At 43.3% G+C, this 26912-nt stretch overlaps 5 protein-coding genes and 1 pseudogene across 16 annotated transcripts in view; 3 read left to right on the forward strand and 3 right to left on the reverse strand.

The window, feature by feature from the left end:
• LOC108115797 (tubby-related protein 4) overlaps positions 1-4752 on the forward strand; it is a 28308-nt gene extending 23556 nt beyond the window's left edge. The window contains exons 5-11 of one of the 2 annotated variants that reach the window (XM_017227378.2): positions 21-538; positions 599-827; positions 884-1155; positions 1218-3143; positions 3208-3543; positions 3662-3853; positions 3931-4752. In XM_017227378.2, the coding sequence (XP_017082867.1) occupies positions 21-538; positions 599-827; positions 884-1155; positions 1218-3143; positions 3208-3543; positions 3662-3853; positions 3931-4047 (3590 nt within the window). In that variant the 3' untranslated portion in view covers positions 4048-4752. The remainder of the gene's footprint in view (positions 1-20; positions 539-598; positions 828-883; positions 1156-1217; positions 3144-3207; positions 3544-3661; positions 3854-3930) is intronic. The other variant, XM_017227380.2, reaches the window with a different exon arrangement.
• Positions 4753-4943: 191 nt separating this feature from the next.
• LOC108115802 (probable enoyl-CoA hydratase) lies at positions 4944-6263 on the reverse strand. Its single transcript, XM_017227387.2, has 2 exons — positions 5146-6263; positions 4944-5089 (listed from the first exon to the last, which is right to left on the reverse strand). The coding sequence occupies exons 1-2, from the start codon at positions 6017-6019 to the stop codon at positions 4989-4991; spliced, it is 975 nt and encodes a 324-aa protein (XP_017082876.2). The 5' UTR covers positions 6020-6263; the 3' UTR covers positions 4944-4988.
• A 145-nt stretch (positions 6264-6408) lies between these two features.
• Positions 6409-9565, forward strand: LOC108115803 (ras-related C3 botulinum toxin substrate 1). 3 transcript variants are annotated; one of them, XM_017227389.2, is made up of 5 exons: positions 6409-6453; positions 7524-7679; positions 7750-7982; positions 8053-8213; positions 8286-9565. In XM_017227389.2, the coding sequence occupies exons 2-5, from the start codon at positions 7564-7566 to the stop codon at positions 8361-8363; spliced, it is 588 nt and encodes a 195-aa protein (XP_017082878.1). In that variant the 5' UTR covers positions 6409-6453; positions 7524-7563; the 3' UTR covers positions 8364-9565. The 3 variants fall into 3 exon arrangements, with proteins under 3 accessions (XP_017082878.1, XP_017082877.1, XP_017082880.1); XM_017227388.2 differs by lacking the exon at positions 6409-6453 and adding an exon at positions 6460-6708; XM_017227391.2 differs by lacking the exon at positions 6409-6453 and adding an exon at positions 6460-6699.
• Positions 9109-10904, reverse strand: LOC108115756 (annotated as a pseudogene).
• On the reverse strand, positions 10335-26769 carry LOC108115798 (microtubule-associated protein tau). 9 transcript variants are annotated; one of them, XR_005993850.1, is made up of 9 exons: positions 17303-17877; positions 17050-17093; positions 15795-15984; positions 15504-15706; positions 14757-14942; positions 13972-13989; positions 13410-13568; positions 11536-12555; positions 11094-11175 (listed from the first exon to the last, which is right to left on the reverse strand). XR_005993850.1 is itself a non-coding variant. In XM_017227383.2 (8 exons), the coding sequence occupies exons 1-8, from the start codon at positions 26323-26325 to the stop codon at positions 11116-11118; spliced, it is 1086 nt and encodes a 361-aa protein (XP_017082872.1). In that variant the 5' UTR covers positions 26326-26768; the 3' UTR covers positions 10335-11115. The 9 variants fall into 9 exon arrangements, 7 of the variants coding, with proteins under 7 accessions (XP_017082872.1, XP_017082873.1, XP_017082870.2 ...); XM_017227383.2 differs by lacking the exons at positions 11536-12555; positions 17303-17877 and adding an exon at positions 26100-26768 and having other exon boundaries at positions 10335-11175; XR_001772810.2 differs by lacking the exons at positions 13972-13989; positions 17303-17877 and adding an exon at positions 26100-26769.
• On the forward strand, positions 22469-23040 carry LOC108115804 (40S ribosomal protein S10b). The gene has a single exon (XM_017227392.2). The coding sequence runs from the start codon at positions 22498-22500 to the stop codon at positions 22987-22989; it is 492 nt and encodes a 163-aa protein (XP_017082881.1). The 5' UTR covers positions 22469-22497; the 3' UTR covers positions 22990-23040.
• Positions 26770-26912: the final 143 nt, after the last annotated feature.

Raw genomic sequence — 26912 nt, forward strand, 5'->3', positions numbered from 1 at the left:
CCTTGGTTTCCTTTCCATAGCCAAACGATCCTTTGTCCTGGCAGTTAGCTTCCAGAATGGATATATTTACTTGCTAAAGTCGTTCGACGACGTCTCACCCGCACATATCAACACATGCCTTAACGGCGCCCTCGGTATGGTCATGGAGTGGAGCAACTCCCGCGAGCTGCTTGCCGTTGCAGGAACTCTGCGAACCGGATTAGATGGAACAAAGCCAGAGGATATGGGAACACCCAGTAGCTACACGAATCTGGTCAAGTTCTACACGGAGACGGGAACCTGTCTGTATCAGGCGCACATTCCCTGCAGCAGTGCCACTGTTTCCGCCATCACTTGGGGCCACAACGACAAAAGGCTGTTCATCGCCACGGGGACGCAGGTTCACATCGCCTGGGTCTCCAGACGGGTGGCCTCCTTGCAGCTCCTGTGCCGCCTGGAGATCCAGGCGAGTGTTGGATCCGAGTCGCTGCTGCCCCTGCTGCCGTTGCCTTCTAGGATTAAGTCTCTCATTGGCAATCTGTTTGCTCAAACGATAAGAGTAAGTCAAGTTCAAGGAAGATCATATCACCCTTATCTAAATAATTTCGCAATTTTGTAGTGCTGTGTACCTGACCTGAAGTCGCTGCGTGATTTTGTTTCGCGACCACCGCTATGCTCCACCCGGCTGCACTGCACCATGATTCGACACGATGACGACTCCAATCTGAGCTCCGGCACATGTTACACCCTGTATCTGGAGTACCTAGGCGGATTGGTGCCCCTTCTCAAAGGCAAGCGCACTTCTAAGATTCGTCCAGAGTTTGTAATCTTTGATCCTCAGGTTAATGGTAAGATTCTTAACTAAATGGCTTTAAACGCAAATAAACAAGTGTCCCTCCTTCAGATACCCCTTTGTACTTTCAATACTCCGCCGAGGCCAAGAGCTCATCGGGCTCCAGCCAGTCCACCACTACGGGCAACAGTGGGCGCACAGACTCCTCGGACAGTGACTACGAGGAGAGATCTCGCTTTGGCTCTCCGCGAACTCCTCGTAAGAAGCGAGTGCGTCCGAAAAGACGTAACCAAGCTGGCGATAGGCTGAGTGCTTCTGGTGGCGGAGGAACGAATGACCCCGACAGCCTGGATGAACTTGCTTATGTGGACACACTGCCGGAGGTAGGTGACATTCACTGTAAGAGAAGATCCACGCCATCACTGATTCTTTTCATTTTCTCAAGCAGGAAGTCAAGCTGGTGGAGGTGACATCCAACATTTGGGGAACCAAGTTCAAGATCCATGGACTTGCCAAAACCGTCCCAGCCAATTTAGGCCAAGTAACTTATAAGACGTCCCTACTGCATTTGCAGCCGCGTCAAATGACGCTGGTCATCACCGAGCTGCGCGACGATTTTCCACCTGGTCCTGATCCCAGCTTTAATCCGAACATATTCTCCGAGGATGAGGATGAGCATCACCAGCACCAGGTTAATCATCACGATGCAGTGCCGCAGGTGAATGTGATCACCACTCAGGATGGGGCTTCCCTAAAGCCACCAATAATACCGCAGCGTCGTCTCACCGATGGAGCCTCTGCACCTTTAATAGCGCCCATGTCACCACGTCCAAATCGAATCCTGGCGCGTCACAAGAACTCCTTGACTATAAATGGCGGAGAACGGGGATCTGGCTCTTCAGCGGGTTTGAGTCCTTTGGCCCGAGCTGAGAGCTATGATGATGATTCATCGAATGAATCCCAGGAGGCGGGAGCTGCAGCCTGCCAGTCAACCACTGTGCTCCTCCACCAGGCACCTTCGAATGGTTCGGGTCCTGGACCTAGCAGCAGCAAGACTATTACACGTCCCAAAACTATAAGCAGTTTTAAGAACAGTTACAGTCGCTCCAGCTCCAATTCCAGTTGCCAGTCGCGTCACGCCATCTCGCCGCTGTATTGCGATGGAGCAGTTCCCACGCTGCAGAGTCCCAAGAATGCAGTGGCTCCTTCGGATATAATATTCGAGCGCCCAGCAGTGCCCGCCGCTGGACAGACCACCCTGATGTCTTACTCGAGCAATGCGGACTATGCCAACAATGTGGTTCAGGTGAAAAATGCCCTAATGTCGGAGCCAGTACGCTCGGCCAATAGCCATGTGAATCCGGTGCCACTAAATCTCAATCTGAATTTGGAGAGAATGGATGCACGGGTCAAATGCATGGCACCTACCACTTCATCCACCGCCAAGCGACGTGAAATGCTTTACATCGATGAGGAGACACAGTCGCCAACGCCCACGCCAAGCAGTAGCAGCATGAAGCGGACTCCAACGGTGGTTTCCATAGCTCCTGCTTTGCCCGACTCCATCACGCGCAGTTGCAGCGTTGGATATCTGGATTCTGTGGCCATTACACCTTCGGACGAGGCATTGTCCGCCTTGCGAAAGGATGCTCCGAATAAGCGACTGATACTGGTGGACAAGCGAAGGAATCGCCGGAAAAGGCAGCAGCAGGAGGACGCTCGACGGCACAAACTGCAGCAAACAGGGAAGTCAAAGAGTCTGGACTCCTGCGACCTTCTGTCTCTGCAGACGAAGCTGTCCAGCAAGGAGCACGAACAAGTGGTGCGCAAACTGCAGGAAATATCCGACAGTAGCGCTTGCAGCAGTGCGGCCAACACACTGTGCTTCAAGTGCCGCAACAACATGAGTCCCAGTAGTGCCTGCAAGCGGTGTCAGCCTTCGGCGAGTTCCGTTCTTGATGAGATTACGTCTGTCGTGGCGACGTCCGTAGTTGAACCGGCTAAGGAGGCTACAGTGGTGCAGGCCAAGCCGACGCCCAAAAAACGCTTCGATGTCATTACTAGCTTCACGGACTCGCCGCTCTTTACTAGGAAACATCGATTTGGGATCGGTCGCAGCAAGGAAACAGCTAGCACTGAGAACTCAACTCCATTGTTAGGAAGGAAGCAGGATAACGGCTTTAGTTTCGTAAAGCAGCTATCCGAGGTTCGCTGGAGGCGCAAGGAACAGCCATCCCAGGTGCAAGTAAATGGTTCAAGTAATGCCAGCACTTTAGAGCGGCAACAGCAGCCAGAGATCACGGGAGCAGCTTGTGGCGCTGTGGAAGCAACACCCGTGGAGGCCAAGGCCTCGGTTTCTCTCCATACTCAGGTGGGATATATCATGAGTCTATTACTAATAATTTTATTAAAATAAAAAGTTTCTTCAATTTCAGGCACTTACGACTTTAGAGAACATAATAAGCCGCCTTCGTGATCTGGATGAGGGTCGTCTGACGCCACCTTCCACACCCCAGAGACTACCACGAAGTTCTCCAGCCTCGCCGGCAGCTAGCAAAAAGAACAAAAGGCAGCAGAGTAACTCTCCCATTCGCCACATTTTAAATTCTCCGCTGTTAAATCGGCGCCAACGCAAAAAGCAGAGTATTATCGAAAGCTCCGACGATGAGGGAAACCAGACAAATGGATCTGGTGAGGAGAGTATCAACGCGGGCAATGGAAAACAGTATCGCGACCTGGAGACCTTCCAAAAGGCTCAACTGCGCCAGAAGGTGAGCTACGATGTTTCGATATTTTCTTGAATATTCATATTGATTCTATGCTTTTTTTTTAATTTCTTAAAATGTAATCAAACTTAAATCATTTTTATGGAAAAATCCTTATCCACAGCTAAAGCGCGGAAAGATTGAGCCGAACGGCAGTGCTAGTTGTGCCAATCCGGCGCCAGTGCGTCGTGAGTTTGTGATGCACAATAAGGCGCCCATGTGGAATGAGATGAGCCAGGTGTACCAGCTGGACTTTGGAGGTCGCGTTACCCAAGAGTCCGCCAAGAACTTCCAAATCGAGTTCCGCGGCAAGCAGGTACGTTGAGCTTACTATAATTTATAAGTAAATAAATTCGTAATTCAATATAAATTATATTTCGTTTCACCAAACAGGTAATGCAGTTTGGACGCATTGATGGCAACGCCTATACCCTGGATTTCCAGTATCCTTTCTCCGCCCTCCAGGCCTTTGCAGTGGCCCTGGCCAATGTGACACAGCGACTTAAGTAAACGAGGATCGAGGGATAAGCTATCGTATCGCATCGCATCTTTAATGGCATGTCGCCAGCTGATTGCAGCAATTGCTTTTTTGGCCTACGCTATATATATTTTTTATACCAGACACGGTGGGAGGATGGACAATTAGCGAAAATTGCTTCTTCATTTGTATATATTGTATATGTATTGTGGTCTTTAGGTTTCCGAATACCGTACTTTAGTGATTATGTATGTGAACACGTACCACCACTTGATTGAAGGTTTTGCCATGTGCAGCACAATGAAATACGAGTGCGCGCATGGGTGTGCAAACTCACAGTCCGATCCATTTTTGTGCAATATTTGTATGACAAATTTTTTGGATTAAGTGTAGCCGAGTGTAAATGTAAGGCGTAGACGATGTACGATGTATTTTAAATCAAACTACTATAACACGATTAACGATCAGTCGGTTTTTAACACTAGTTTGTACAAGAGCAGCCTTTTTTGCATAGAGCTTCGTTTTTCGCTTTACTCGATTTAAGTGCAATAAACTCCTTTTGTTAACTCCTAGATCTAAGACATATTGGCGAACCCAGCTAACCGCTTGGCCCAGCAGTCGAAAAATTCATTGAAGTGAACGGACAAGTCCGATTTACTTGACGCTAGCATATTTTTTATATGTGTAAACTAATTGTGAATGTTGAATCGATCGACAGCAAGGAATACAGAACTTTGTGCTTTTCCTCTCAACTCTTTTTGGTAGTTAGGCTTAATTTCAAGGAAAATTCGTTATTGTAATTGTTGTGAATATTGAAATAAGCGCGAGTCGTAAACGATTTAGGCGGTCAACTACATAAATCATTAAATAAATGTATTTTACGTGAATAAAGGCTTTCGTTTTATAAATAACAACAAAGTATTGCAACTAACCAAGAGATTTCATATACAATTTAATTAATAAGCATTCTATGTCATGTCTTTTGCTTTTCGATCTCGATTTCTGACTTTTCCCACTCTGGAATGGTTTTCTCTTTTATTTGCCAGGAATCCGTTTTGGGCCCCTTGATCTCAGCTAAGAAAATTGGTTATTAACAGGGGTATTAGCAAATGGTAATAAAGAGTACTCACAGGTCTTGAAGCGCTTTACGCCCTCCTGCATATCTGTTATCATATCTGAGCTTACATTCATGATCTCATTGTAACTTGCTACATGGAAACCATGTTTGTTGTAGGCATTGGCATTTTCCAACAAAGCATTTCTGTCGTGCATCAAGGAAGCCATTGGAAACTTGGCTATTGAGAAGGCCAGATTAACAGCTTGACCCAGAGCTGTGCCCGTGGCTACAACGCGATTTACTAGGCCCATTCGCCTGGCTTCCCCTGCGTAAACGCGTCTTCCTGTTTCAATGATATCCAAGGCATTCGAGTACCCCACTGCAGCGGCTAGACGTACAGTTCCTCCATCAGTTAGCGGTACTCCCAAGCGACGGTTGAAGAATCCCAGAACGGCGGTGTCCTCCATCACCCGAAGATCGCACATAAGTGCCAGTTCCACTCCTCCGGCCACACAGAAGCCACTGATGCCGCAAACAAGTGGTTTCCGGAGATGCCGTCTGGTTGGTCCAATTGAGCCCTCGTGACGCAACAGAAAGTTAAGGCTACCGCGCTGTGCCTCCGCCTCCAGTTCCTTCAAGTCATAGCCAGCGGAGAAGGAGCCACCTATACCGTAGAGAACACCTACTGGGGAACTATCATCCTCTTCAAATTGGCGGATGGCTTCAGTTAGTTGCTCTGCGGTGTTGGCATCAATAGAATTGCGCTGCTGCTCGCGATTTAGGCCTATAAGTGTTATACGAGAGTCCTTCTCCACTAGAACTGTGCGGGCGGGACTCCCATCTTCAGATCCGCCCTCTGCATACCTTATAGCAGACAAATAAAGGTTTCTGAAGCCCGAATTTGTTTGGTTTACGCTCTGTAAAAGTTTACAAACAAATCTGCTCATTACGCCGCACAAAACAACAACAACACTGGCATTGGCAATATGGACGTAGTCAGCGGAAATTCTCAATAGGGTCTCAAGAGATGAGATATGAGTGCAGGGAATATATTATTCTATTGTGTCCTGGCATTTTTCTTAAATATTTTTAAGTAATGTAAACAGAATAATTTACGAACGTATTTGGGCAGTATTTAGATATTTTTTAATGTAAATTTGTTTTAGTATTACTTCACCCATCTGAACAACACCCATGCCTTTAGTGTTGTGCATTGTAAAAATGGCTGTTTTCGGTAATGCATTTTACAACACTACTTGCCTTTTGGACTGCCAATTTCCCGTCAAATTTGGCTTTTTTAGCTAATTTCCAATACACTTACCGTCTGCTTAAGAGTTGGCAGCACTATCAGAGAGAGAGCGACGCTGCGCTGTCAAAAAAGGTGGGTGTGTGTTTGTGTGGAGTGGAAACAAAAAGATAAAACACGAAAATTACTCGAGAACGCTGCGTTGAGGAACACAAACAGATATTTATAAGTAAAAACCGCAGCGAAATAGTGCGAATCAATTATTTAAATGCGCCGCATGAGCAAGCGCTCCAAAAGAAAACCGGAAACAAGGAAACGCACAGTGATATAAGCAAAGTACAAAACAGTCGCCGCCTGCCAGACAAAGAACAAGGATAGGAGGTGAAAACGGTAAAACATTAATATCCCCATTCGATATTGTGCCATAACAAAAGATTTTCAGGGCTCCCGCCCACTTCTGCCACGCCCCTCGTTGCATGTGGCGCAATGTGTGTTATGTGTCTATGTGTGCTGCTGAACTTTAATTGAATCGGTTATGAGAACTTAATTGTGTCTATTTTCGGGCGGCTTTTGTGCGGTGCGTCTGCCGGTGGCTTCCGCGTCACCACAACATTCGGTCGACCCCGCCCACCATTGAAGGGGCGCCACTGGAGGGGCGGTCGCCATTTGGTCCGCTGTTCCCATTTTTTTGTTTTTCTCTGTAGACTGTGTCGCCCATCATGGTCTATTTTTAAAAATTTTATTTGCGAAAACAAAGTGCCACCGCAGCCGAAATGAGACTCTCGTTTTATTATGCTTTATGGGCCTGCCAGCCTGCGGTTGTTTTCTTTTTTGCGGCCGGGACACACCTTTAGAGCCCTGCCTTTGATCATCCGAGTGATATACCACAGACCCTCTCAATTAAACCATATACAGTCGAACTTCCATAACCTGGTCATTACATACGTACCATATTGTTTCGTCTTTTGAGTCAAAATTCTATTGTAATTTCTCTATAACTCCAGGTACTACCACTTTGATTCGATAGGTAAAACCTTCTATTAGCTGTTCTGTACAGAATAAATATTGGTTCAAGGTATGGAAGTTCAACTGTATACAAATGTGCGGTCAGTTGGTCTGGCAAGAGTTTATTGCCTCGAGTAGAACTTAATTAATTGAATTAAGCTGGCGAAGACATTCATCTTCCATCTTATTTTTGCCCACAGCACATACATTTTATAGCTAGCGGCACACTCAGCACTCACGATGTCAACCGGAAGGCCCATAAAATGTGTTGTTGTTGGCGACGGCACCGTCGGAAAGACCTGCATGCTAATCTCCTACACGACAGACTGCTTTCCCGGCGAATATGTACCCACTGTGTAAGTTTGCGCCTCCTTTTGCTGCCAAACCGCAGATCAATATCTAACTTTTATAATGATGTCTTCACAGCTTCGACAACTACTCGGCTCCCATGCAAGTGGACACAATACAAGTCTCATTGGGATTATGGGATACGGCGGGACAGGAGGACTACGACCGACTGAGACCGCTCTCCTACCCGCAGACAGACGTTTTCCTGATATGCTATAGTGTCGCCAGTCCCTCGTCCTTTGAGAACGTCACCTCAAAATGGTATCCGGAGATAAAGCACCACTGCCCCGACGCGCCCATCATTTTAGTTGGTAAGTTGCCAGCGATGTGACGATACACAGCCTTCAAACGAAAATACATATATCTTTGGGCGTCTTACAGGCACCAAAATCGATTTGCGTGAAGATCGAGAGACACTCAGTGGCTTGGCAGAGCAGGGGCTGACGCCGCTGAAGCGCGAGCAGGGTCAGAAGCTGGCGAACAAGATACGCGCTGTGAAATATATGGAGTGCTCCGCCTTAACGCAGCGTGGCCTCAAGCCGGTAAGTCATCGTCGTTCGGCACACCCTCACCTCTTACTCTTGGCTAATTCCCCCCAATTCGATCGCATTCAGGTGTTCGAGGAAGCGGTGCGCGCCGTGCTCAGACCAGAGCCGCTTAAGCGACGCCAGCGAAAGTGTTTAGTTATGTAAATAAGGTAGCATGTTATTGGCAGTGACAGAGTATAGAGATTCCTCGGAAGCGACACGTACGACGGCACAACGGCCGCAACACATAGACACTTACGCAGCGCCCTCATCGACAAATCAATTACATGTATTTATTTATAAAATTTCCCATATTCTCGTAATGCATCAAGCACCAAACGACCCCGGTTAGAAACTCTAAACCAATCATAAATGTCGTGCAAAATTCTGAGAAGCAATATGTATTGCCATTAAATTTCGTGCGAAATTTCTAGTTGCTTGAGGGTTTCTGATGGGTGTCGTCGCGGTCTTACATTTGACACACCACGACTCCCTCCCGCAACAAGTGAAACAGAATTGTTAACAAAATCGGAACCACAGAAAAATCATAAATGTAATGCAGCTACATATGTAGAAATCTAGTCAATTGAATCGAATGTATTGTACTAATAGTATCAAGCAGAAAGAGAAAATTATAAGAACCGCAGCCAACTCGCAGCTAAAAATTGGTTTCGCATATCATGAGCATCTATGCATTTCCTAATTTCCCATTAAATGTATTATAGTTATATAGCCATGAGCTAAGGCAGCCTATACCAAGCTTAACAAACCTGAAACCAGGCCAATTCACTTGACGATGACCTCTAAGAGAAAGCAACTTTTTACGATATTCAAGCATGCGCATTTTTTTATTCTAACTCGACCCCTCGAATCATTATCATAATCACTTGAAGCTCATTTGACCATGTCTTTTGAAAATGTAACAACTGTTGTTTATTATTTTATAATGACTTATTTATTACCCTATATTTAAAAAACTAATTGTATAAACAACTTTTACGGCGTAAGTATAGCAAAAGGATTATGTAAATGGAATGAAAACAAAATGCATTTAAATGTGACGCGACTCGAATAATCGAAGAAACAAGAATCAAAAACGAATACAAAACCTAAAGAAACCAAGAAAGGCACAAAATTTTCCAAAAAAAAAAAAACAAAAGAAGAACACAATGAGCATGATGGTAAAGTTGAGACGTAACGAAATCCCAGGACAATTTTTGTACTAATTATACATATATACCTAAATAAATCTAACGCAAATCTTATGTAAATGAAATGTAAACGAAGGCCGTTTGGCTCAAGAGATGTAGCAGCCGTAAAACTGATTTAATACTTACGAAAATATATACTGTAATTATTTAAAGAAACTAAACAGTTGAATTTTTGTGCTTAACTTTGCCTCTCAGTTAGTCGTTTATTTTGTTGTAAATGCCACGTTTCGCTTTTTTTCATTTTCGGTTCTAAACAATCAACGGTTTGATAAAATGTATTCTGCATATGTTTTTTAGAAGTGCGTGCCTCGATATCAACTTGTGCACAAATCTCTGAGTGCTTCGATTGGGTGACGTCTCGTGCAACTTGTGGAGCAGCTCCGTCGACTGCCGAAGGCTAGGAAGTCCTTTGACTCAATACAGACGGAATGGCTTCGAGTGGACGGCCTGGCCGGGCTTCTTCTTGGGACCCGCACTCTTGGGACGCTTGGGCTCCGAGTTAAGCGAGGGCATGGATACGGAAAGAACCAAGCACTCCGCTGGCAGGGACATGGACGAGGTGAGTGTGGTGGCCCGTTGAATGCGCGGAGCCTTCCAATACTGCGGGAATTCAAAAAAGAGTTCTTAGAAAATCGATTCGGATTCGCTAGTAAGAGAGATGCAAAAAAGTTGTCATAGCTCGATTGAGATGGAGACTTACAATTTGCTTGATCAAATTTATTTGTTTCGATTACCAATGCATCCAATGAGGTAGAAGAGGATGTGTGCTCGTGCGTGGCTTTGTTGGAACGCTTGCGACGTGGGCGTGGCTTGCCAAATAAGATACTCAAGTATCTCCAAAATTTATTTGTCTATCTCAATATACCGATACGTGGCCGATAAAGTGGCTGTTGAAATTCAAAAACTAAGTGCAACAACGCCAAGATTTGGTAAATGAAAAAACGTTTTTTTTGTTTGTTTATTATGTTTAAATTTTGCCATTGTTCTTACATTTTGTAACAGGGTGTAAATAAATCGTGAGAATGATGCGCTTGACTAATAAGATACAAATTAATAGTAAAAATATGCTTATACGTGGTTTTCATTATCTGATCGTTTCGGTTATGTTTGGTTTGGTTTTGGTCTTTTATTCGTCGCAAAAGTATCTAAAACTGTTTACAAATCAATGAATGGGTCGCATTATCTTAGTCGTTTAACATTTAGACGTCAAGTGGTAACATTTTCAACTAAGCACACAGTTTAATCGTACGATTCTTGTATAATTTGCTTAAATATTTAGATACTTTTATATATATATGTATATATATATATATTTGTATGTATATATATGAAGTTCTGGTAATACATTGAGATATATAATTTATGTCTGGTATCTGATGATAAAGAGTGCATTGCTCAACTAGTCAAATATATTTCGATTTCGATTTGTATACCAAATACCGCTTCTATGTGTGGTGGTTGTGGTGGTGTAGATGTACGAGTATCTGCATCTCATTGCGTGCTTGCATCTCTATCGAATTGCTCTGATCTTATTACTGGCATGTGAGGGTGTGTGGAAATAGTCGCATAACTCTCGTTTTGCATTGTGTGGTTTTTGTTTTGCTTAGATAATACATTTCAAATTAGCTGCTTGTTTGTTCAATGTTCATTTCACATTCGATCTTAGATTGCAAAGAAAGATTTGGATTCAGATGCATTTCGGGCATTTAGCTTTGTTGATTTAAATTTTCATCAGCGCCAGAAGCCGTCATGGATGGTAGTGGACTCTGCGTTCAAGATAAAAATATAAAAGTGAATGCGTATCGATTGCACAAATCATAAAATAAACTATTAGGAGGTAAAAACCATAAGCCTTGTTAGAGTTAAAGTCATGAGTTTGGTTGGAATGCAGTGGAGTAAACGAGGGAGTCGCAAGCAAATCCCCATGAAACCGTCTTAAGGGGCTCTATATGGTTTGGTTTTGGTTTTGGTTTTGGTATTGATGCAGGTGGTCTGGCAAATCAACTTGGATCGGTACCAACGGTTCGGTTAGTCTATCACAGCACTGTTAAATATTTAGGTATATATAACTATCTATATACGCAACGGACACATCCTAGAAGAACTCGCAACGCACATTAACTTACGGGACGATTTCTTGATCAAATCGAATCGAATTAGATCAGATCGGATCGAATGTTTCTATATTGGTTAAAACCGCATCGCATTCAGATTTCGAGTATATGACGTAGTAGTAGTTATAGTAATAGGCGATAAATAACTCTAATGGACGTAACGTGTATACGAATTTCGAATTTAATGCACTTAGTTTCGTATGACTAGCCTAATAAAAATTGTATATATATTCCTAAAATAAACGAAATAGAAACATTAAGCACAGAAATTAAGAACACTTAATAATAATAATAATTAATCGTAATTTAAAACTGTTGTGAGTAAGAGGTCAATTTTTGAGTGGTATATTGTTTCAGTGTGAGAGAGCAAAGCACTGTTTTGTTAGATGATTAGATGATTTAAATGCTGGTCAGCCTTTTGCTAAACCGTCCTCAGGGTCGGTGTCTGGGGTTTCGGGGTTCTTTGAGCAATAGCGGTTCAGTATATTGATAAAAATTTGTACTATCCTAAGTAGTGTAAGGTTTCTTGACCGTTTGCCATAAATAATACTTTGTTAAAGGATATTTGCTACATGCTAAAGGATGTTAACAAACATTGGGCCCTCTGTGAGGGCACTACTGTCCTTGTCCATAAGCAGAATCCCAAGATCATTAGGGAGTTTCTTAGGGACAGGTCAGTTTACATTATCTATACACCTTCCAAGGGCTAACCATTGAAGAATGCATAAACATATATATGTATGTATATTGGTTACAATTTAAAATAGAAACTCTTGCAAACTCATTCGAGATTTCCGGTTTGAGCCTTTTCTAGTTGAGTTCGATTTAGTTTAAGTTTTAGTTTCTTTCTGTTTAGTCCTGCTTGAGTTAATCGTTTGGCTTTAGGTACAGTACAGTAGTTGATGGATGTCTTTGTTAAAGCTAGGGAGTTCATTTAAAAAGCGACTCAAATATATTGTTACACACACAGTCTGAGTTACAGAGACCGAATTCTAGATGGATCGTGGCAATCAAGCGCCCTTGTGCCGCAAACTACAGTTAGCCGGCGGGGGTGGCAGAGAGCGAGCGAGGGGGGAACAGAGAAAGAAAGAGAAGATAATAGTTTAGAGAATTGCGTGTAAAATCTTCAAACACATCTTCGGGAACACATGGATGGAAAGCGCTTTTGCCAATGAATCTCAGTTTGAGTTTGAAAGAAATTCATTTTTAAATGTTAACTAAAAGTAATTGAACTTAAGAACGAAAAGGTAAATACAATAACTCATCTAAAACCAAGGATAACAAATAAGAGGGAACACTTTACAAAGATCTGGAGTTTGAAATCACTTCAGAGGGCGCCAAAATGTATGCTACCCTTTATGGTGATTTCAAATCTCCAGCGATTTCTATGGCATTCCACAACAAAAAAATTATCAAATGCCCACCATTAAATACAATTCAATACCTAAGAGTGCCAAAATACTTTGTCCAAATGTTAGATCTCATCAAGTACAATCCCCATAAACGGATTGATCTTTTGGTGGGAGTTCTCTGAAAGCGGTTAAGGGTGGGAGGTGTCTGTGGGTGGTTGGATTGTGGGTGTTGTGTGGGCCTCTTTTGGGGTGTGGTGCTCTGTTAGTTGCTGATTGTAAACCATAAAGTGTTAACCACAAATGCAACGCAATTAAATACAGATTACAGATTAAATATAAAAATGAATTTCTCGACGTAAACACAAAATGGGATATCGATAATATATATTATATATGTATATATAAAATACTGGTATTGATTACTTTTTGTTGCTTTCGTAATGAAATCAAAATCTCTAATAATAAATCAGGGTTAAGGTTAAGGTCTAGTTTTCAATACGTAACTACTTTTGAGCTTATGTACACGTAGTTTACCTGTGTTGGTGGTGTTGTCAGTGCAACAGAGTGTTCAACATTTTTCAAATAATCCTTATCATCGAAAATCTTCTTCTCACCGCCACCGGGCTTGTGCTTTACATTATCCAAAGAGCCAACTTTGCTTTGTGCCTTAATTTCTAGTTTTTGCGTTTGGATCTGAAAAGTAGCACCGGCACCGGCAACGTACAGAAAACAATTAGCAAGATCATATTTCAGATTCATTTTGGCAAATGGGCAATTTCGATTAGGTTTTCGACTTTGCGGGTGGATTATTATGGACACACACACGACAACGGCCAATCGGGGACACAACTGAAATTTGGAATTTTTTCGACAAACACAGAAACAGCAGAGCACAGAACGTAACAAATGGTTTATATTAAAGGTAAAGTTTAAATCTATAAACAAATACTCTACAAAGTGTTTGGTGGTGAATTGGGAATCTCAAAAAGTGATGCTTAGGTGTTTCAAAAATACCAAAAAAGAGGGAATAACATCTAAGGTTTCATACAAAAGCACACTTATTACACTGAGATAAAGAGTTATCACGACTACTTACGTCCTTGGGGTTGTTATCCTTCGAATTCGTTGTTTTAATGGTTTAGTTAAAAACAAAATACAGTTTCCAAAATATTGTTTAAACATGTTTCGGTTCGTTAAAATAAGGGTGGAAAAACAATAAGTTATTCTCAATTATTCAGAGTGGTTTTCGGTATGGTTAGGAACTAAACAGAATGCTCTCCTTCTAGACTGGATATTTACAATGCTGACCCCAAAAACTAAACTAGGTGTGTGTGTATATCGTTTTAGCACCATATGTACATCCGACGGGTGTTACCTACCCCACTAAATAACTACTCCTCCTCATTATACAAATTCTGATCCAGGCGCTTGTTATTGGCGCAATGGTTGACTATCTTGGAGCCCTCGCCATAGATGATGTTCATCTTCCTATCGTAGTTCTGGAAAGCGTTTCAAGGTTTTGGTATTTGGGTGTTCTGGGTGTTAGTTGGTTGTTCTAAATGTTTTATTTAGTTTTAGTTAACCTTCCAAGGTAGGTCAAATGTGTCAGCATGCTGTTTTAAAACTAAGAAAACATTGCAGCTCATGCACTGAGAGAAACAGATAGATAGATAGGATAGAGATAGATGCGGCCCATGCCCATGCCAGTTGGTAACTTAAGTGGAGCATCCAAAAACCAACAAAAGCCAACAGCAATCGGAAATCATACTTAACCGCTACAAAAATCAATATTTATATGAACTCGTTCTCGTCTCTGGGTCAAACTCAAACATGAAATCGGTTTGGGGGTGAGAGGTCAGGAAAGGAGGGGCGGCTACATACCTTGATATCACCGCCACCTGGCTGATGTTTCACATTGGCCGTTGAGCCCACCTTCGGCTTGGCCTTGTCCTTGAAGTCCATCTTCAGGGTCTCGATCTTCTTGTCCCCGCCTCCTGGCTTGTGGGCGGCATTCTCCAGCGAACCGATTTTCGACTTCGCATTCCACTGCAACTTTGTTGTAACTATCTACGAATTTGCAGTGTTTTTGTGTGTGGTTTGGTGCGAGTGTGTGCGGATTCGATGGTCGTAAGTTGTAAATAGATACAAGGTAGGTAAACGATTATAAGCCAAAGTCAAAATATCGATCGGATGGATGATATCCGCTTCAATGTCAGAGTCGCGCCCAATTCTACGAGTACGGATGGACGCTACATAAGGCAACGAAATTATGCTGCTAAGTGTCGCTGCGAATTGGTAATTGCATTTCCTACAACAAGATACGAGATACAAGATACCGTGCTGCCGATTGCCCATCTATAATGGGCATAAATCTCAAATAGCAAATCGACCGTGAAATTGCTTTTATTTTTGCCAATACATTACTTTACGTTACACGACTATACTTTACGTTTCTTTGGTTTAGAGAGAGCTTTTCTCTGTTTTTTTCTTTTAAAGCCATTTGTAGATGAGAGAAATTTACAAAGATTTATGAGAGTCTTATGTAATGGGTTAGCCCAGAAAATGGATACACCGATCCCTCCCATGAATTAAACCACTAAATCGAAGAATGGACAATCCCAAACATACCTTCTTCTCGCCTCCCTTTGGCATGTACTTGTCGTTCTTGGCCTCGATACGTGGTGCCGCCTTGATGTCAATCTTCTTGGACTCGATTTTCACATGGCCACCACCCGGCTTATAGGTGGCATTGTCCAGGGATCCGATTTTGGAACGTACCGCCTTCAGATTGGGCGAAGGCGCATGTCCGACTTGTACCTTGTTCATTGGAACTAATGGGTCAGAAAGGGAGGTATTTTGGACCATATATCAACAATGGTATATCATATTATATGGATTATATAACCATCTTTAGTTCACCTTTCTTGGCTGGCTCGGGCTCTGGGGTCTTGAGGAGCAAGCGATTCTTGGATGCACTGCGCGACTTGGGGGCTGATTTGTTCGAAGGAGTGGCACTCGGTGGGCGTGATGTGCCCGACTTGTCTGGTTTCGATGAGGTCGATGTGGGTGTCTTCACCGGTGAACTGGGTGAGTTGGGTCCGTTGCGATCCTGCCGAGAAATAAGCACAGAACGTTGATTAAAAAACTGAATGATTTGGTAGATGATTTCTCAATGAAGATTACTAGCAAGTAGGACGAATCAGCCATTATAACGAGATGCATCCTGGGGCTGGTTGTGGTGACGCGGTTTATTAACTATTTACGACTCGCTCTCAACACTCCCGGGCTTTCCGGAGCTGTCAACGTAATGCCAATGGCATTTATGGCTGGCCCTACGCCTGCCGATTTGGATGTCTCGGTACGAAGGACTTATAGTTTATGCATTGTTTTATCGATTGTCGCCGCTTCGTGTCTTTTTTGCATATGGATGGGTATTTATAGAGACAACAACTCCGATTCAGATATGTATATGTGTGTGTGCTATGATTTTCCCTTCCCCTTCCCTAATACCAGCCCCGAATCCTCGACCCGTTTCGTGTTTGGCACTTATCTGTGCGCAGATATCACCAGGCATATAAATCGCTTTTTTGTGTGTTTCTTTTGTTGGTTTTGGCAAGTTTTTCCTCTTTCTGGGAGTTTTTGACTCGCACCTGTAAAGCTCACGTACTGCACATATATATATTATAGATATACTATATATATATTTGACTGGGTTATCCGTCTGTTTGTTCGACTTTTGTCGCACTTTCTGCGGGTTTTTCCGACGCCCCAACTGCCGTCTGCCAACTCAAAACTTAGTCTGAACTTTGGCGTCTGCACACACGAACACACGGGCCAACTTGGGAACTGAACGACGGAACTGTCGCAGACATAATATGCTATATGGTACATGCTATATTGCTATATGGTCTCTAATGGAGCGTGGAGCTTGTAGCTCGAAGATCGCTGTTCGCTGTAGTTCGTAGTTCGCAGCTCGCCCGCTGCTTGCCCCGGCCTTTTACAGATATTTATGATTTTGAGAACCCAACTCAGCGGCAGGCAGACAGAGACGGTCAACGGAATTAAATTAATTTGTTGCCAGTTCCAGTTAATTTCCTCTCAATTAACGGAGACGCAGCCATAGTTACAATTTATGGCTAACTAGCTAACTAGTTCAAAGCCGATATTAACTCACCTTCTCCTGAGTCGACTCATCCACGCCGCTGTCATTGTCACCTTCTGAAAGAGGTTGATAAGGCAAATTAAATATATTATTTGAAAATATTGATGAGAGTCAATTCATAATATGCTTTCATATCAATATATGTTACCTTAATTTCAAAACAAAATGAAAATAAAAGTAGGAACGACTTTATAAATAACAATAATGGTAATGTAAACTCTAAAATGGCTTCACTAATGGTTTCTGATTTGCAATCTAGCCTTACTAAAGCCGGGCCCCTTTTTTGTATCTCCCGCTGGCGGGCTCGTCTCAAAGGGCGGCTCAATGTCCTCCAAAAGGGGCTCGCCCATGGGATCGGCTCTCTGGTTAAAGGCCTTGAGCGGAGTCACCGCCGGACCCATGACCACGTCATCGTCATCATCGTTGTTGTTGTGTGCACTGGCTGCCGAAAGTGGGCGTAGTTGCTGAGGCGGTGGTTGCATGTGCTGCTGCTGCTGCTGTTGTGGTGGTTGTTGCTGTTGCGGTTGCATGGGCGGCTGGTTGAAGGGCGGTCGGTTGAAGGGTGCCTGCAGTGGTTGACCCGGTGGCGGGCGGGCAAAAGTGGGTGGCGGCGGTCGCGTCATATTCTGGGGTGGACGAGCACCTGGCGGCATTCCTGGAGCCCCAGCAGGATTCCAGGGAAATCCACCCGGTGGCCTTGGAGGTCCTTGTCCCGGAGGACTAAGTGGTCCACCGGAGTTGGGCAGCCGAGCCTGCTGCATATTGAGTTGCGGTGGCATTCCTGGTCGCATTCCTGGTGGACCCATTAGCAGGTTACTTTTGCTGTCTGTGCTGCGCAAAGGTGGTGGTCTGGCCGCCATATTCGGTGGCATGGGTGGACGTGGTCCCATTCCGACCATCGGCCTGGCTCCGGCGAACGGAGGACGGGGCTGTGGTGGCCCAACGGGCGGACGCATCTGCGGTGGCAAGACAAAGTTCTGTGGTGGTCGCACATACTCGGGATTGGGTATACTTTGGAGCATGGGATTGGGTGAGATGGTGAGTCTAGAATTGCTGCGTGAAAGGGTGTGATCTTTGGGTGGTGCATTGTAGCCGGTGGTGTAGTCAATTGTTGTTGGCGGCGGACGTTGTTGCCTCTCATATAACGAGCTATTGGTTGGATAATCAGCAGCTGGTTGGGATCTCAATGCCTGCTGTGGGTTGCGCTCATCTCTAGCTGCGTCGTAAGAAGGACCTGCATTGGTTAAGTACTCTGGATTCTGCGGGGATCGTGTCTGCTGTTTAGGGCGATCAGTCGGCACGACATCAGAACCATAAGACTGACCATCTGAGGTAGTATTACTATTGGAGTAGTCATTGGCCTTTTGAGGTCTTTGCTGCTGTTTGACTCTTTCCGCAGATGATTCAGAGGTTTCATAAGGCACATACTCCTGAGTGGGTTGAGATCTTAGCTGCTGCTTAGGACGATCTGTGGACTCGGAATCTACACCATAATTGGAACGATCTGCTGGTAGATACTCTGTCTTGGACTGAGCACGCTGCTGTTGCTGCAATAGACGCTCTGTTACCGGGTTATCCTGTGGGGAAATCTCCTGACTCGATCGTTCTTTCGCCGTGCCGTACATCCTGGAGAACTAGAACTTCTCGCCTGCGGTGTCGGTGCAGAAATGTCCAAGTGTCGGGTAACCCAATACGTGGCAGAGCCGCTTTTGGTGGCCAATGCCATATAAATTTCCACATGCTCCTCCTGCTGCGGAAGACTGGCCCATATCATTTGCATATGTATGGCCATATATCGTTGTGGGCCTAGTTTACTGTCTACTGTGGGGGTGCCAAGTGCCAAGTGCCAATGCTAAAGTAGAAGCTCGTGTATCGGAACAGACGTATCAATATAGTTCACATTGAGTGGGTGCTTTCAAATTTGATGGCTCTTTCTGCATTTGTTTACATTTTATTGTTTTGGTATTTGGTATTTTGGGTTTTGGCTTTCTGACTTTCTGGCTTTCTCGTGGCGGTCTATGGTTACCATTAGGGATTTTTGTCATGAAATTCGGTTGCCAGTTGTAACATGACCCAAATTGTTTTTGTGGCTTATTGATTCAACAAAAGTTTCGGCAGTTCTAAGTCCCGAAATCGACGGGCCACAAGAAATCGCTGTTTGATTTGTTTCGCAAAGGGTTCTTTCGTCTGACAATGATGTGTATGCAAGGTCGACGACGGCATAATACATCCATTAACATGGCTTTATTATTCAAATTATGCTCGTAAATCATTTGTGCATAAGCGAATTTTGTGCTATTGGTGCAGCTCCAAAATATATACATTTGGGTACTTGAACCACAACTCACCGCATCGGTATCACTCATATCAGAGTGGCTTGCTGCTGCTCGAACTGTGGACTGTAGACTGTGGTTCTCGGCACTGCCTGGCAATTAACTTAATGCGGCCGCGTATAAGAAAAAAAATGAGCCGAAAACTTTTGCATTTAGTTTTGGGTGTGTTACATTTGACGGGCGAATCGATAAAATTGCACAGGACGACGACGGACGACGGACTCTTTAAACTGGAGGAGCAGCTGTAACCTCAGCACGTTCCACACCCGATTGGCAACTAAAGACCCAACTGCAACTTGTGCCGACTCAGAGTCGGATTCGCCAACTTCCTGGCAGCCAAAAGAAATAATAGTAAAAATATAAAGGAGGCCTGACAGAAACAGCAACTGCAAATTAGGGGCACAATGATTTGTGATTTACCAGCGGCTGACATAAACCGAAATTCCACACAATGTTCATGTCAACCGCAACAACGACAACTGAACTGTCATTTGTGGCCAAATGGTCTTGGCCAAATTGATTATCAACAATATAGGGTGGGTTTCTAGTAGGCTGAAGGGAATCCAACAGTTGCACAGGTGCAACACATAAAAACCCAGAAAAGTTTCCTAAGCGCAGGTTGCTTTTCAATTAGATTCACCCTTTTACAGCGCAGGGAGACCAGAAATATTGTTAACAAAACTTGGTCCTTTGACAATTGAATTTCCCACTGCAGTGTAGCAGTGGCAGAAACAGTAGCAGTAGCGATTCCTATCACACAGACCACTATCAATTGTTGCAGTTGGCCATTAAAAAACAAGCGCCATGCAATTGTATCGATTTTCCTAGCCAGAGGGCAATAACTTGGCCACGTACAGTCTGAGAAGGCTAATGCACTTTGCACTTTGCGTTGGCCACGAGGATGAGTGGGTTATTTACCTAGGAGAACCACGCACTTTTAACTCTGGGAAAATGTTTATTTAACTGTTTTTTATATTGTTCTTATTTATTTTACAGTTTGGTTTTCATTTGATTTATTTAAATATTTTCTTATTTAAGCCAAGTTCGCGACGTCAGCTCTGCACTGCGTTGTGTTTGGCGCGAGTGTTAAAACTCGACTGGTTTTATTTGCTTTGAAAAATTTCGAATTACAATACTTAGAATTTGTTTTGATACGCCAACTTGGACTGGCGGAGCGTGGCTGCTCGTAAACTTCTCGGGGCGCATAAACAGAATGTGTCCTTGCGCAGTTCAAAGAGCAGGATATTTTGTTTTGTGGAGCACCCCGTCGCCTGGCGGCTTATTCTATTGACATACAAATTTATTAGTGGGGCGCCGGGGAAAAATGCAAATTCAACACGCCAACAATGAGAACGCTGATTTTATATGCAGATTTCATTTGACTTGATTAATTTAATGGGCACTGGGGGAGGCATTTGGACGCGCATTTGTGCAATTCCTTAGGCGTAATCCTTTGCTAACGGCAATGGGGCACACACATATACCCAGTATAGGGGCAACTTGCACTGCCTGCCACGCACCGCAAATATTTATTATGGCCTTTCCATTATCCAGGTGTTGTTGTCATAGGTTCCCCTAATTGTTGTCTATTTATTTACAAGCAGCCAACACGCAAGATTCCACGGCTCTAATGCGTAGACATAAAAGTAAACCAGCGACGATCCCAACTGACATAAGGGTAGCCCAGGATTCATCCTTAGACATGGAAGGAGTTTAGTCCTCGGCTAATGTCTGCTTAGTTCTTTACCCTAATTCGATTGCCAAGGTTGCAGGCCTTGTTGGCTAGGTTAGGTGGATTTTACAAGGACTGACAGACACAGTTTATATTTATATATTTTACATACCCATTAGTGAAACCATTTAAAGTTTATATTACATTAAATTGTATTCCATAAAATTCTATACAAACCTGTAAAAAATAGAGAAATTGCATTTATTAAACTGCTGCTTGAAGCTTAAGTCAGCTACTTAAAAGTTACAACAACATATAGTTATAAATTATAAAAACAAATTAAACAGTAAATATAAATATAACGAACTTTCTTAATAGATATTTCAAATGAATTCGCCTCATTATTATTAATTCGCTTCGTCTTGGTTTCTGTCCAAGTTAAGCGAATACAAAAACCCAGAACTAAGTTAATGCTCAAACCTGTGATTGGCAGCACTGCCTTTAGGCATAAACGGCTTGAATTCAAAATTTGAATTATTTAATGTCTTTTAAAAATAAATATGCACTAAATATAGTGACGATAGTAAATAGCCTCATGGCTTTTAGCACTCGAGGTCTAAAATAAAAATAAATATTGGGAAACCTTCTTAAACTTGTTAAGCCTTAATTAAAAATGAGTTTATGTAATTAGTAAACATTTAAATTAGTAGTGAACTACTTAAATGTTATGTAAATCAAGTGCATTTAATCGAAAAACGCATACAAAGCAAGGTCGACTGCTTTCTGATGTCACTTGACGATGGGGGTGGCTTTACCACCCCCAAATCGCTTTCGTTTTCCTTTCCTCCCGGCGTTTGTTTTGCTTTTTTGGGGGGTTGCAGCCGGTCGGCGGGTGAGCTCACGTTGTATCTATCGGCATGCCTTCCTTTTGGTTGGCTTCCCTTGGTCAATTTGTGTCTGCGTTTCGCTCATTGATTATTCTATTCAGCATTCCTGTGGGGGAGGAATTCCTCATGTGGTTGCTGCCGCTCGAACTGCGCATGTTTTGCCAGAATGTCCATATCCTGCGACGCAAAAGATGAATCACAGTTTCACAGGAGTGTGAAAACATAAAACCCAGATAATCGAACAAGGTGCGGGGATGCACCGAAATAAAAAAAAGGCAACTTGTGATTTCGTAAAAATAGGAAAGCTTTGCTTTCAATCTAAAGATCAAAGATTATGCTCAATAACTTGGGATTTAAAACTTTCAGACTAAAAACTAAGAAAGTACAAGCGTACGAGTTTAGTTACTTTTAAGTGTTAACAAAGATTAATGAAAAATGAGGAATTCCTTTAATGGAAGCTCTGGGACTGTAGAAAAAGGAAGATTTAGGCTGGTCACATTATTGCACTTAACCTCATTTTCCTTCGAACTTTTGACAAGCTGATTTTGCTTATTCGAATAAAACAAAGATGTTCATCCCAAAAGCCAATCGTGTAGCCATTTACGAATACCTCTTCAAGGAAGGCGTAATCGTGGCCAAGAAGGATTCTCGCGTCCAGAAGCACCCAAATCTGGAGTCCATTCCAAATCTACATGTGATCAAAGCCATGCAGTCTCTTAATTCGCGTGGCTTGGTCAAGGAGCAGTTCGCCTGGAGGCACTACTATTGGTGCATCACTAACGAGGGAATCGAGGAGCTCCGCAACTACCTACACTTGCCCCCCGAGATCGTGCCCTCCACTCTGGCTCGTCCGGCTCGCACCGAAGCGGCGCGTCCGCGTTCAGGTACTGGTGGATCAGGTCCTCGAGGTTTTGGAGGAGCCTCCAAACCTGATGAGGATAGGTCAAACTATAGACGTGCTCCTCCTGGCGAAGGCGGAGCAGACAAGAAAGGTGATGTGGGACCTGGATCCGGGAACCTTGAGTATCGTGGAGGTTTTGGCCGTGGATCACGCTACTAAGACATTTTGCCGTCAGTTTTAGTTTATTTATCTATACATAAATTAAAATGAACTTAGCATCCTTAACGGCATATAATTGCGTGTTTTCAAGTTTAATTACGCAATTAATTTCAAGCATTTTTGATCTTAAGAGCTTTCGGTGATACTTATTAAGCGGATTTTCCTTTGACCTAGTTTACCTATAACGTTATATGTAAACACAAACAAACATAGTAAGGTACTAAATTTGTTTCTTATATTCCCAAGTTGAGTACGACAGTTGTTCCCCCCTTCGCGACAGCTTATCAATTAATCAAGAGCCAAATTTATGGCTATATTGACTAGGACCTCTGGGGGCGCGTATTTCGTGTCGAACATGGCTGTATTTATGGACGGAATGGCGCTGGCGGTTTGGTAACTTTAACATTTGTATTTTTGACGCACTTCGATTATTGATTGCCTTCCACAAAATGTGGCAATTGTCAGTGCGGCAGCCGCACGCACGATACGTCAGCCAAAACGGGCTGATATACCCTATATGGACTTGGCTACAACTGCAACCAGAACAACAAATTATGCGGCGTCTGTCCAAAGAGGCATTGGCCAACTGGGATGGGGATTGGGTAACCCATCCAGCTGAAGACTCCCCAACTGGCGCCGGGCGAAAGTGTAAATTGTCCATAAAATGGTGGAAAATCGGGCAAGTTCCACCAAATCGAAATCAAAGCAAGCTCCCTGGCCGAGTTTATTGAACTGGAATAGGAGGTTCAAACTTTTTCAAGGGGCGATGTTCGCGTCGAAGCCATTTGACAACTCTTTTGTGGCTTTAATTAGAGGGGTACACGAATCTAAAGGGATTTGCATCGCGCATGTCGCGTGTCTAGCGACACTTTGTTCGCGGGAAAACAATTAAGCAAACACCCAGCCTTAGGTAGGTCTTTATTAATTTTTTGTTGCCAACTTTATTGATCAAACTTTTAATTTTGTAATTAATTAATCAGGTCCAAACTCTGCCGCATTCCCGACTTCAAGCTTGGAGATGCATCCAGCAGATACAAAGTGCATTAATATGCCAAATGCCTGGGCACAATAACAACTTAATGAACGCTTATTCTACGCCATGTGCATGCTAATAGCAGTCAAGAAATTAGCCATAAGGTAAGCTTTTCTATTGATAAATAGTTACAAATTCTCAAACCGATTTGCCGACTAATTAGTCATAAAGACCATATGGGCATGCCATGCGTATCCCAAAGTCACAAAATCAAAACCAAAAATCCAAATGTGTCTTGCTTGACTAGCTTGTACTGAGGTGTGCCCCACAAATATGGCTCCAAATATTTGGTAATTGTTTCTCAAAGCGGAAACCTTAACAATTAGCAGAGTTTTTAAAGCTTTTCGTTAAGAAAAAAGTATCTACGGGAAACTAGCACACGCCCCCAATAGGAAAACCAAAGGCAGAGAGAAGAAAAATCAATTGCAGCGCCAAATGCAAAAATGAGAAACGAAACTGGCAGCGTTTTGTGATAATTGAAAAGCCACCGCGAAATGGGTGACAGAAATTGCAGCGAATTTTGTCTATTTATAAAATCGGTGAGTGCAGTGTGAGAACAGTTGCTTGTTTGTTTTCGATAGAGCACCATTACGTCACACGATGAATATTAATCTTGGGTGTAAAATATGATTGACAAAGAAAGTACAAAGTCGTCAGGTAGAAAGCCTTTCCCACCTGCTTATCAACACAAAGCACGAACGAGTGCCACTTGTAATCTAGATGATATACATAGAGCGGGTGACTTCATGGGATGAGAGCTCCGATAGTAATCAGCAACTATATTTTTACTTTTATTATTCGCGCTAAACAAAGCTTTAGCCGCACCGCGCATTGTTATTGTTATTAGTTAGCAGAGCCGGTTTGCTCTTGACTCGAACACACTTGATCTAATCATCACCCGAGGCAGGGGTGTATCTTTTTTATTTTGCTGCACTCATATCACACTGCCCTAATGAAGTCAACTGTTTTAGAAATATAGCTAAACGGATCCAAGTCGTGTTAGGAATACTCTATCCAACAGGAAATTGAATGTAGAATTTAATCATCTGATGCTGTTGAACTCTGCAAAACTGAACGACCCCGTTCCAAGGTACACACACAGTTTGATTTAAAATGAGGTCAACTGCAAGAGCAACCACAACACCAGGGCACTCAGAAAAAATAGTTATGTTATCGTATCAAGAACTGAATTAAAATTATTTTAGATGCGCTTGTAAACAATGTACGTATACAAATTCATCGGAAGATTTAAAGAGCTTTCCGTGATTGCTTTAATGTCAGTGATAATCTTTTTCCAAGTGCATTTTCCACATCAGCAAGAGCTCAACTGGCTGATAACTTTTATCGCGGTCGGCTATATCTGTATCCATATATCTGATAGATACACACTTGCACTTAGACCATGTACCAGGCCTGAACTGAAGGCACCGGGCATTAGACGCAATTAAAAGCTGCACCCGGCAGCCGTGTGGGTGGCGGCTTGTCACAGTTGCAGGTCATTAAACCGAGAGCTGGTGGCACAATGAAGTCGTAGTCACATCCTGGCCCATGCCACATCCTGCCGGCAGTTGAGCCCCCTTCAGACGGGCCCAAAAGCCGTAAACTTGCCGGTCTAAGCTGTTATTCAAACAGATCACAAAACAGAACACTGAACCGGCTAAATCCATTTGCATAATGTGCGGGGCATGACGTGAGACTCGCGCTGGGTCTGCATGTTCCCCTGACATAACCATCAATGTCCTGGGGTGTGCCGGCTGTATAATTCGCCTAATTGAGCTATAGCTATCACCAATGCAACTGGGCTGAAGGGGCGTGCCTTGAACTTTCCTAATTGATTTTCTAAAGTATACACGGCGTATGCGTAATGGGCTGTGAAGTCACTTTTACTTCTAGCTGCAGGTATACACTACACGGATAGAAATTACCTTAACGTGAAGCTAAAAGTGATATAAACAGTGTGCCCATTTCATACATTTTTAATTAGTCTGTTTTGAGAAATTTCTTATCACAGAAAATGCTTGAAAATATTTTCATGTCTTATAAATTTTTTCCCTGTGCATACTCGTACCCCCCTCACCTTTTTGATCCTGATTAGCCCTCGCAGTTGCAGGCTTCTGTGGTTGTTGTTGTTGCTGTGGTGGTGGCTGATGCGGTGGTTGTTGTTGTTGTTGCTGCTGCTGTGGTGGTGCGGCTACTGCTGCTGCTGCTTCCTGTTGCAGCTGCTGGTGGGGCAACGGTGGGTGGGGGTCGCCTAGTGGTGGCACAGCATCCAGCAGCGAGCTTTTCTCCAGGACATCCGCCATATTGAAAGTCGAACGAGTGGGTGTGTATGTGTATGCGTAAGTGTATCTGTGCGTACCGTGTCTGTATTTGTTGCACTCACGGGAAAACTGAAAAGGACCTGAGATCTGTCGGTATTTTTCTGTGTGTGTGTATCTTTGGGCTAGTCCTTTTCACTTTTGCTTTGCACTTTGCACTGTTTTCTGGTTTTGCAGTAAAGATTTTGGGTTCACTTTCTATGAAAATTATTGGGTATATTATAGGACTGAAAAATTCCCAAAAATATATATTTTTCGACTCGCAATATGTGTGTTTATATATTTTAAACAGTGCTTTACACTCACGTTCACTCACTACACTGGCACTCTGCTAATTTATTTGGATGTTTGCTAGAGCAATTTTTAAAAACGGCGAGAAAGCACCCGCTCGGTCGGCTTGTCGGTTTGTTATCTCGTTTTCAACTGATTTTAACGTCCTAACGTTCGCGAACGTAAAACACAGACTACGCTACGTGGAAAATAATGGCTACGTATTGAACAAATTGCTAACTGTAAGGGTCTAACTGCTGTGGCACTATGCTATGATTACTATGTACAGAGTAGCTTAACGA

Source organism: Drosophila eugracilis, unplaced genomic scaffold (genome assembly GCF_018153835.1).
Source record: "Drosophila eugracilis isolate 14026-0451.02 unplaced genomic scaffold, ASM1815383v1 contig_367, whole genome shotgun sequence".
Taxonomy (NCBI): domain Eukaryota; kingdom Metazoa; phylum Arthropoda; class Insecta; order Diptera; family Drosophilidae; genus Drosophila; species Drosophila eugracilis.

Excerpts from the sequence above, each read along its gene's own strand:
- LOC108115802 (XM_017227387.2), bottom strand. The coding sequence starts at position 6,019 with ATGAGCAGATTTGTTTGTAAACTTTTACAGAGCGTAAACCAAACAAAT. Across the intron at positions 5,090-5,145 it reads CGTAAAGCGCTTCAAGACCT|CTGAGATCAAGGGGCCCAAA; the intron begins GTGAGTACTCTT and ends CAATTTTCTTAG.
- LOC108115803 (XM_017227389.2), top strand. The coding sequence starts at position 7,564 with ATGTCAACCGGAAGGCCCATAAAATGTGTTGTTGTTGGCGACGGCACC. Across the intron at positions 7,680-7,749 it reads GGCGAATATGTACCCACTGT|CTTCGACAACTACTCGGCTC; the intron begins GTAAGTTTGCGC and ends ATGTCTTCACAG. Across the intron at positions 8,214-8,285 it reads CGCAGCGTGGCCTCAAGCCG|GTGTTCGAGGAAGCGGTGCG; the intron begins GTAAGTCATCGT and ends GATCGCATTCAG.
- LOC108115798 (XM_017227381.2), bottom strand. The coding sequence starts at position 18,662 with ATGTACGGCACGGCGAAAGAACGATCGAGTCAGGAGATTTCCCCACAG. Across the intron at positions 14,943-15,503 it reads CAAAGGGAGGCGAGAAGAAG|ATAGTTACAACAAAGTTGCA; the intron begins GTATGTTTGGGA and ends GCAAATTCGTAG. Across the intron at positions 13,569-14,756 it reads CAGGTGGCGGTGATATCAAG|ATCCAAACGCAAAAACTAGA; the intron begins GTATGTAGCCGC and ends GCTACTTTTCAG.
- LOC108115804 (XM_017227392.2), top strand. The coding sequence starts at position 22,498 with ATGTTCATCCCAAAAGCCAATCGTGTAGCCATTTACGAATACCTCTTC.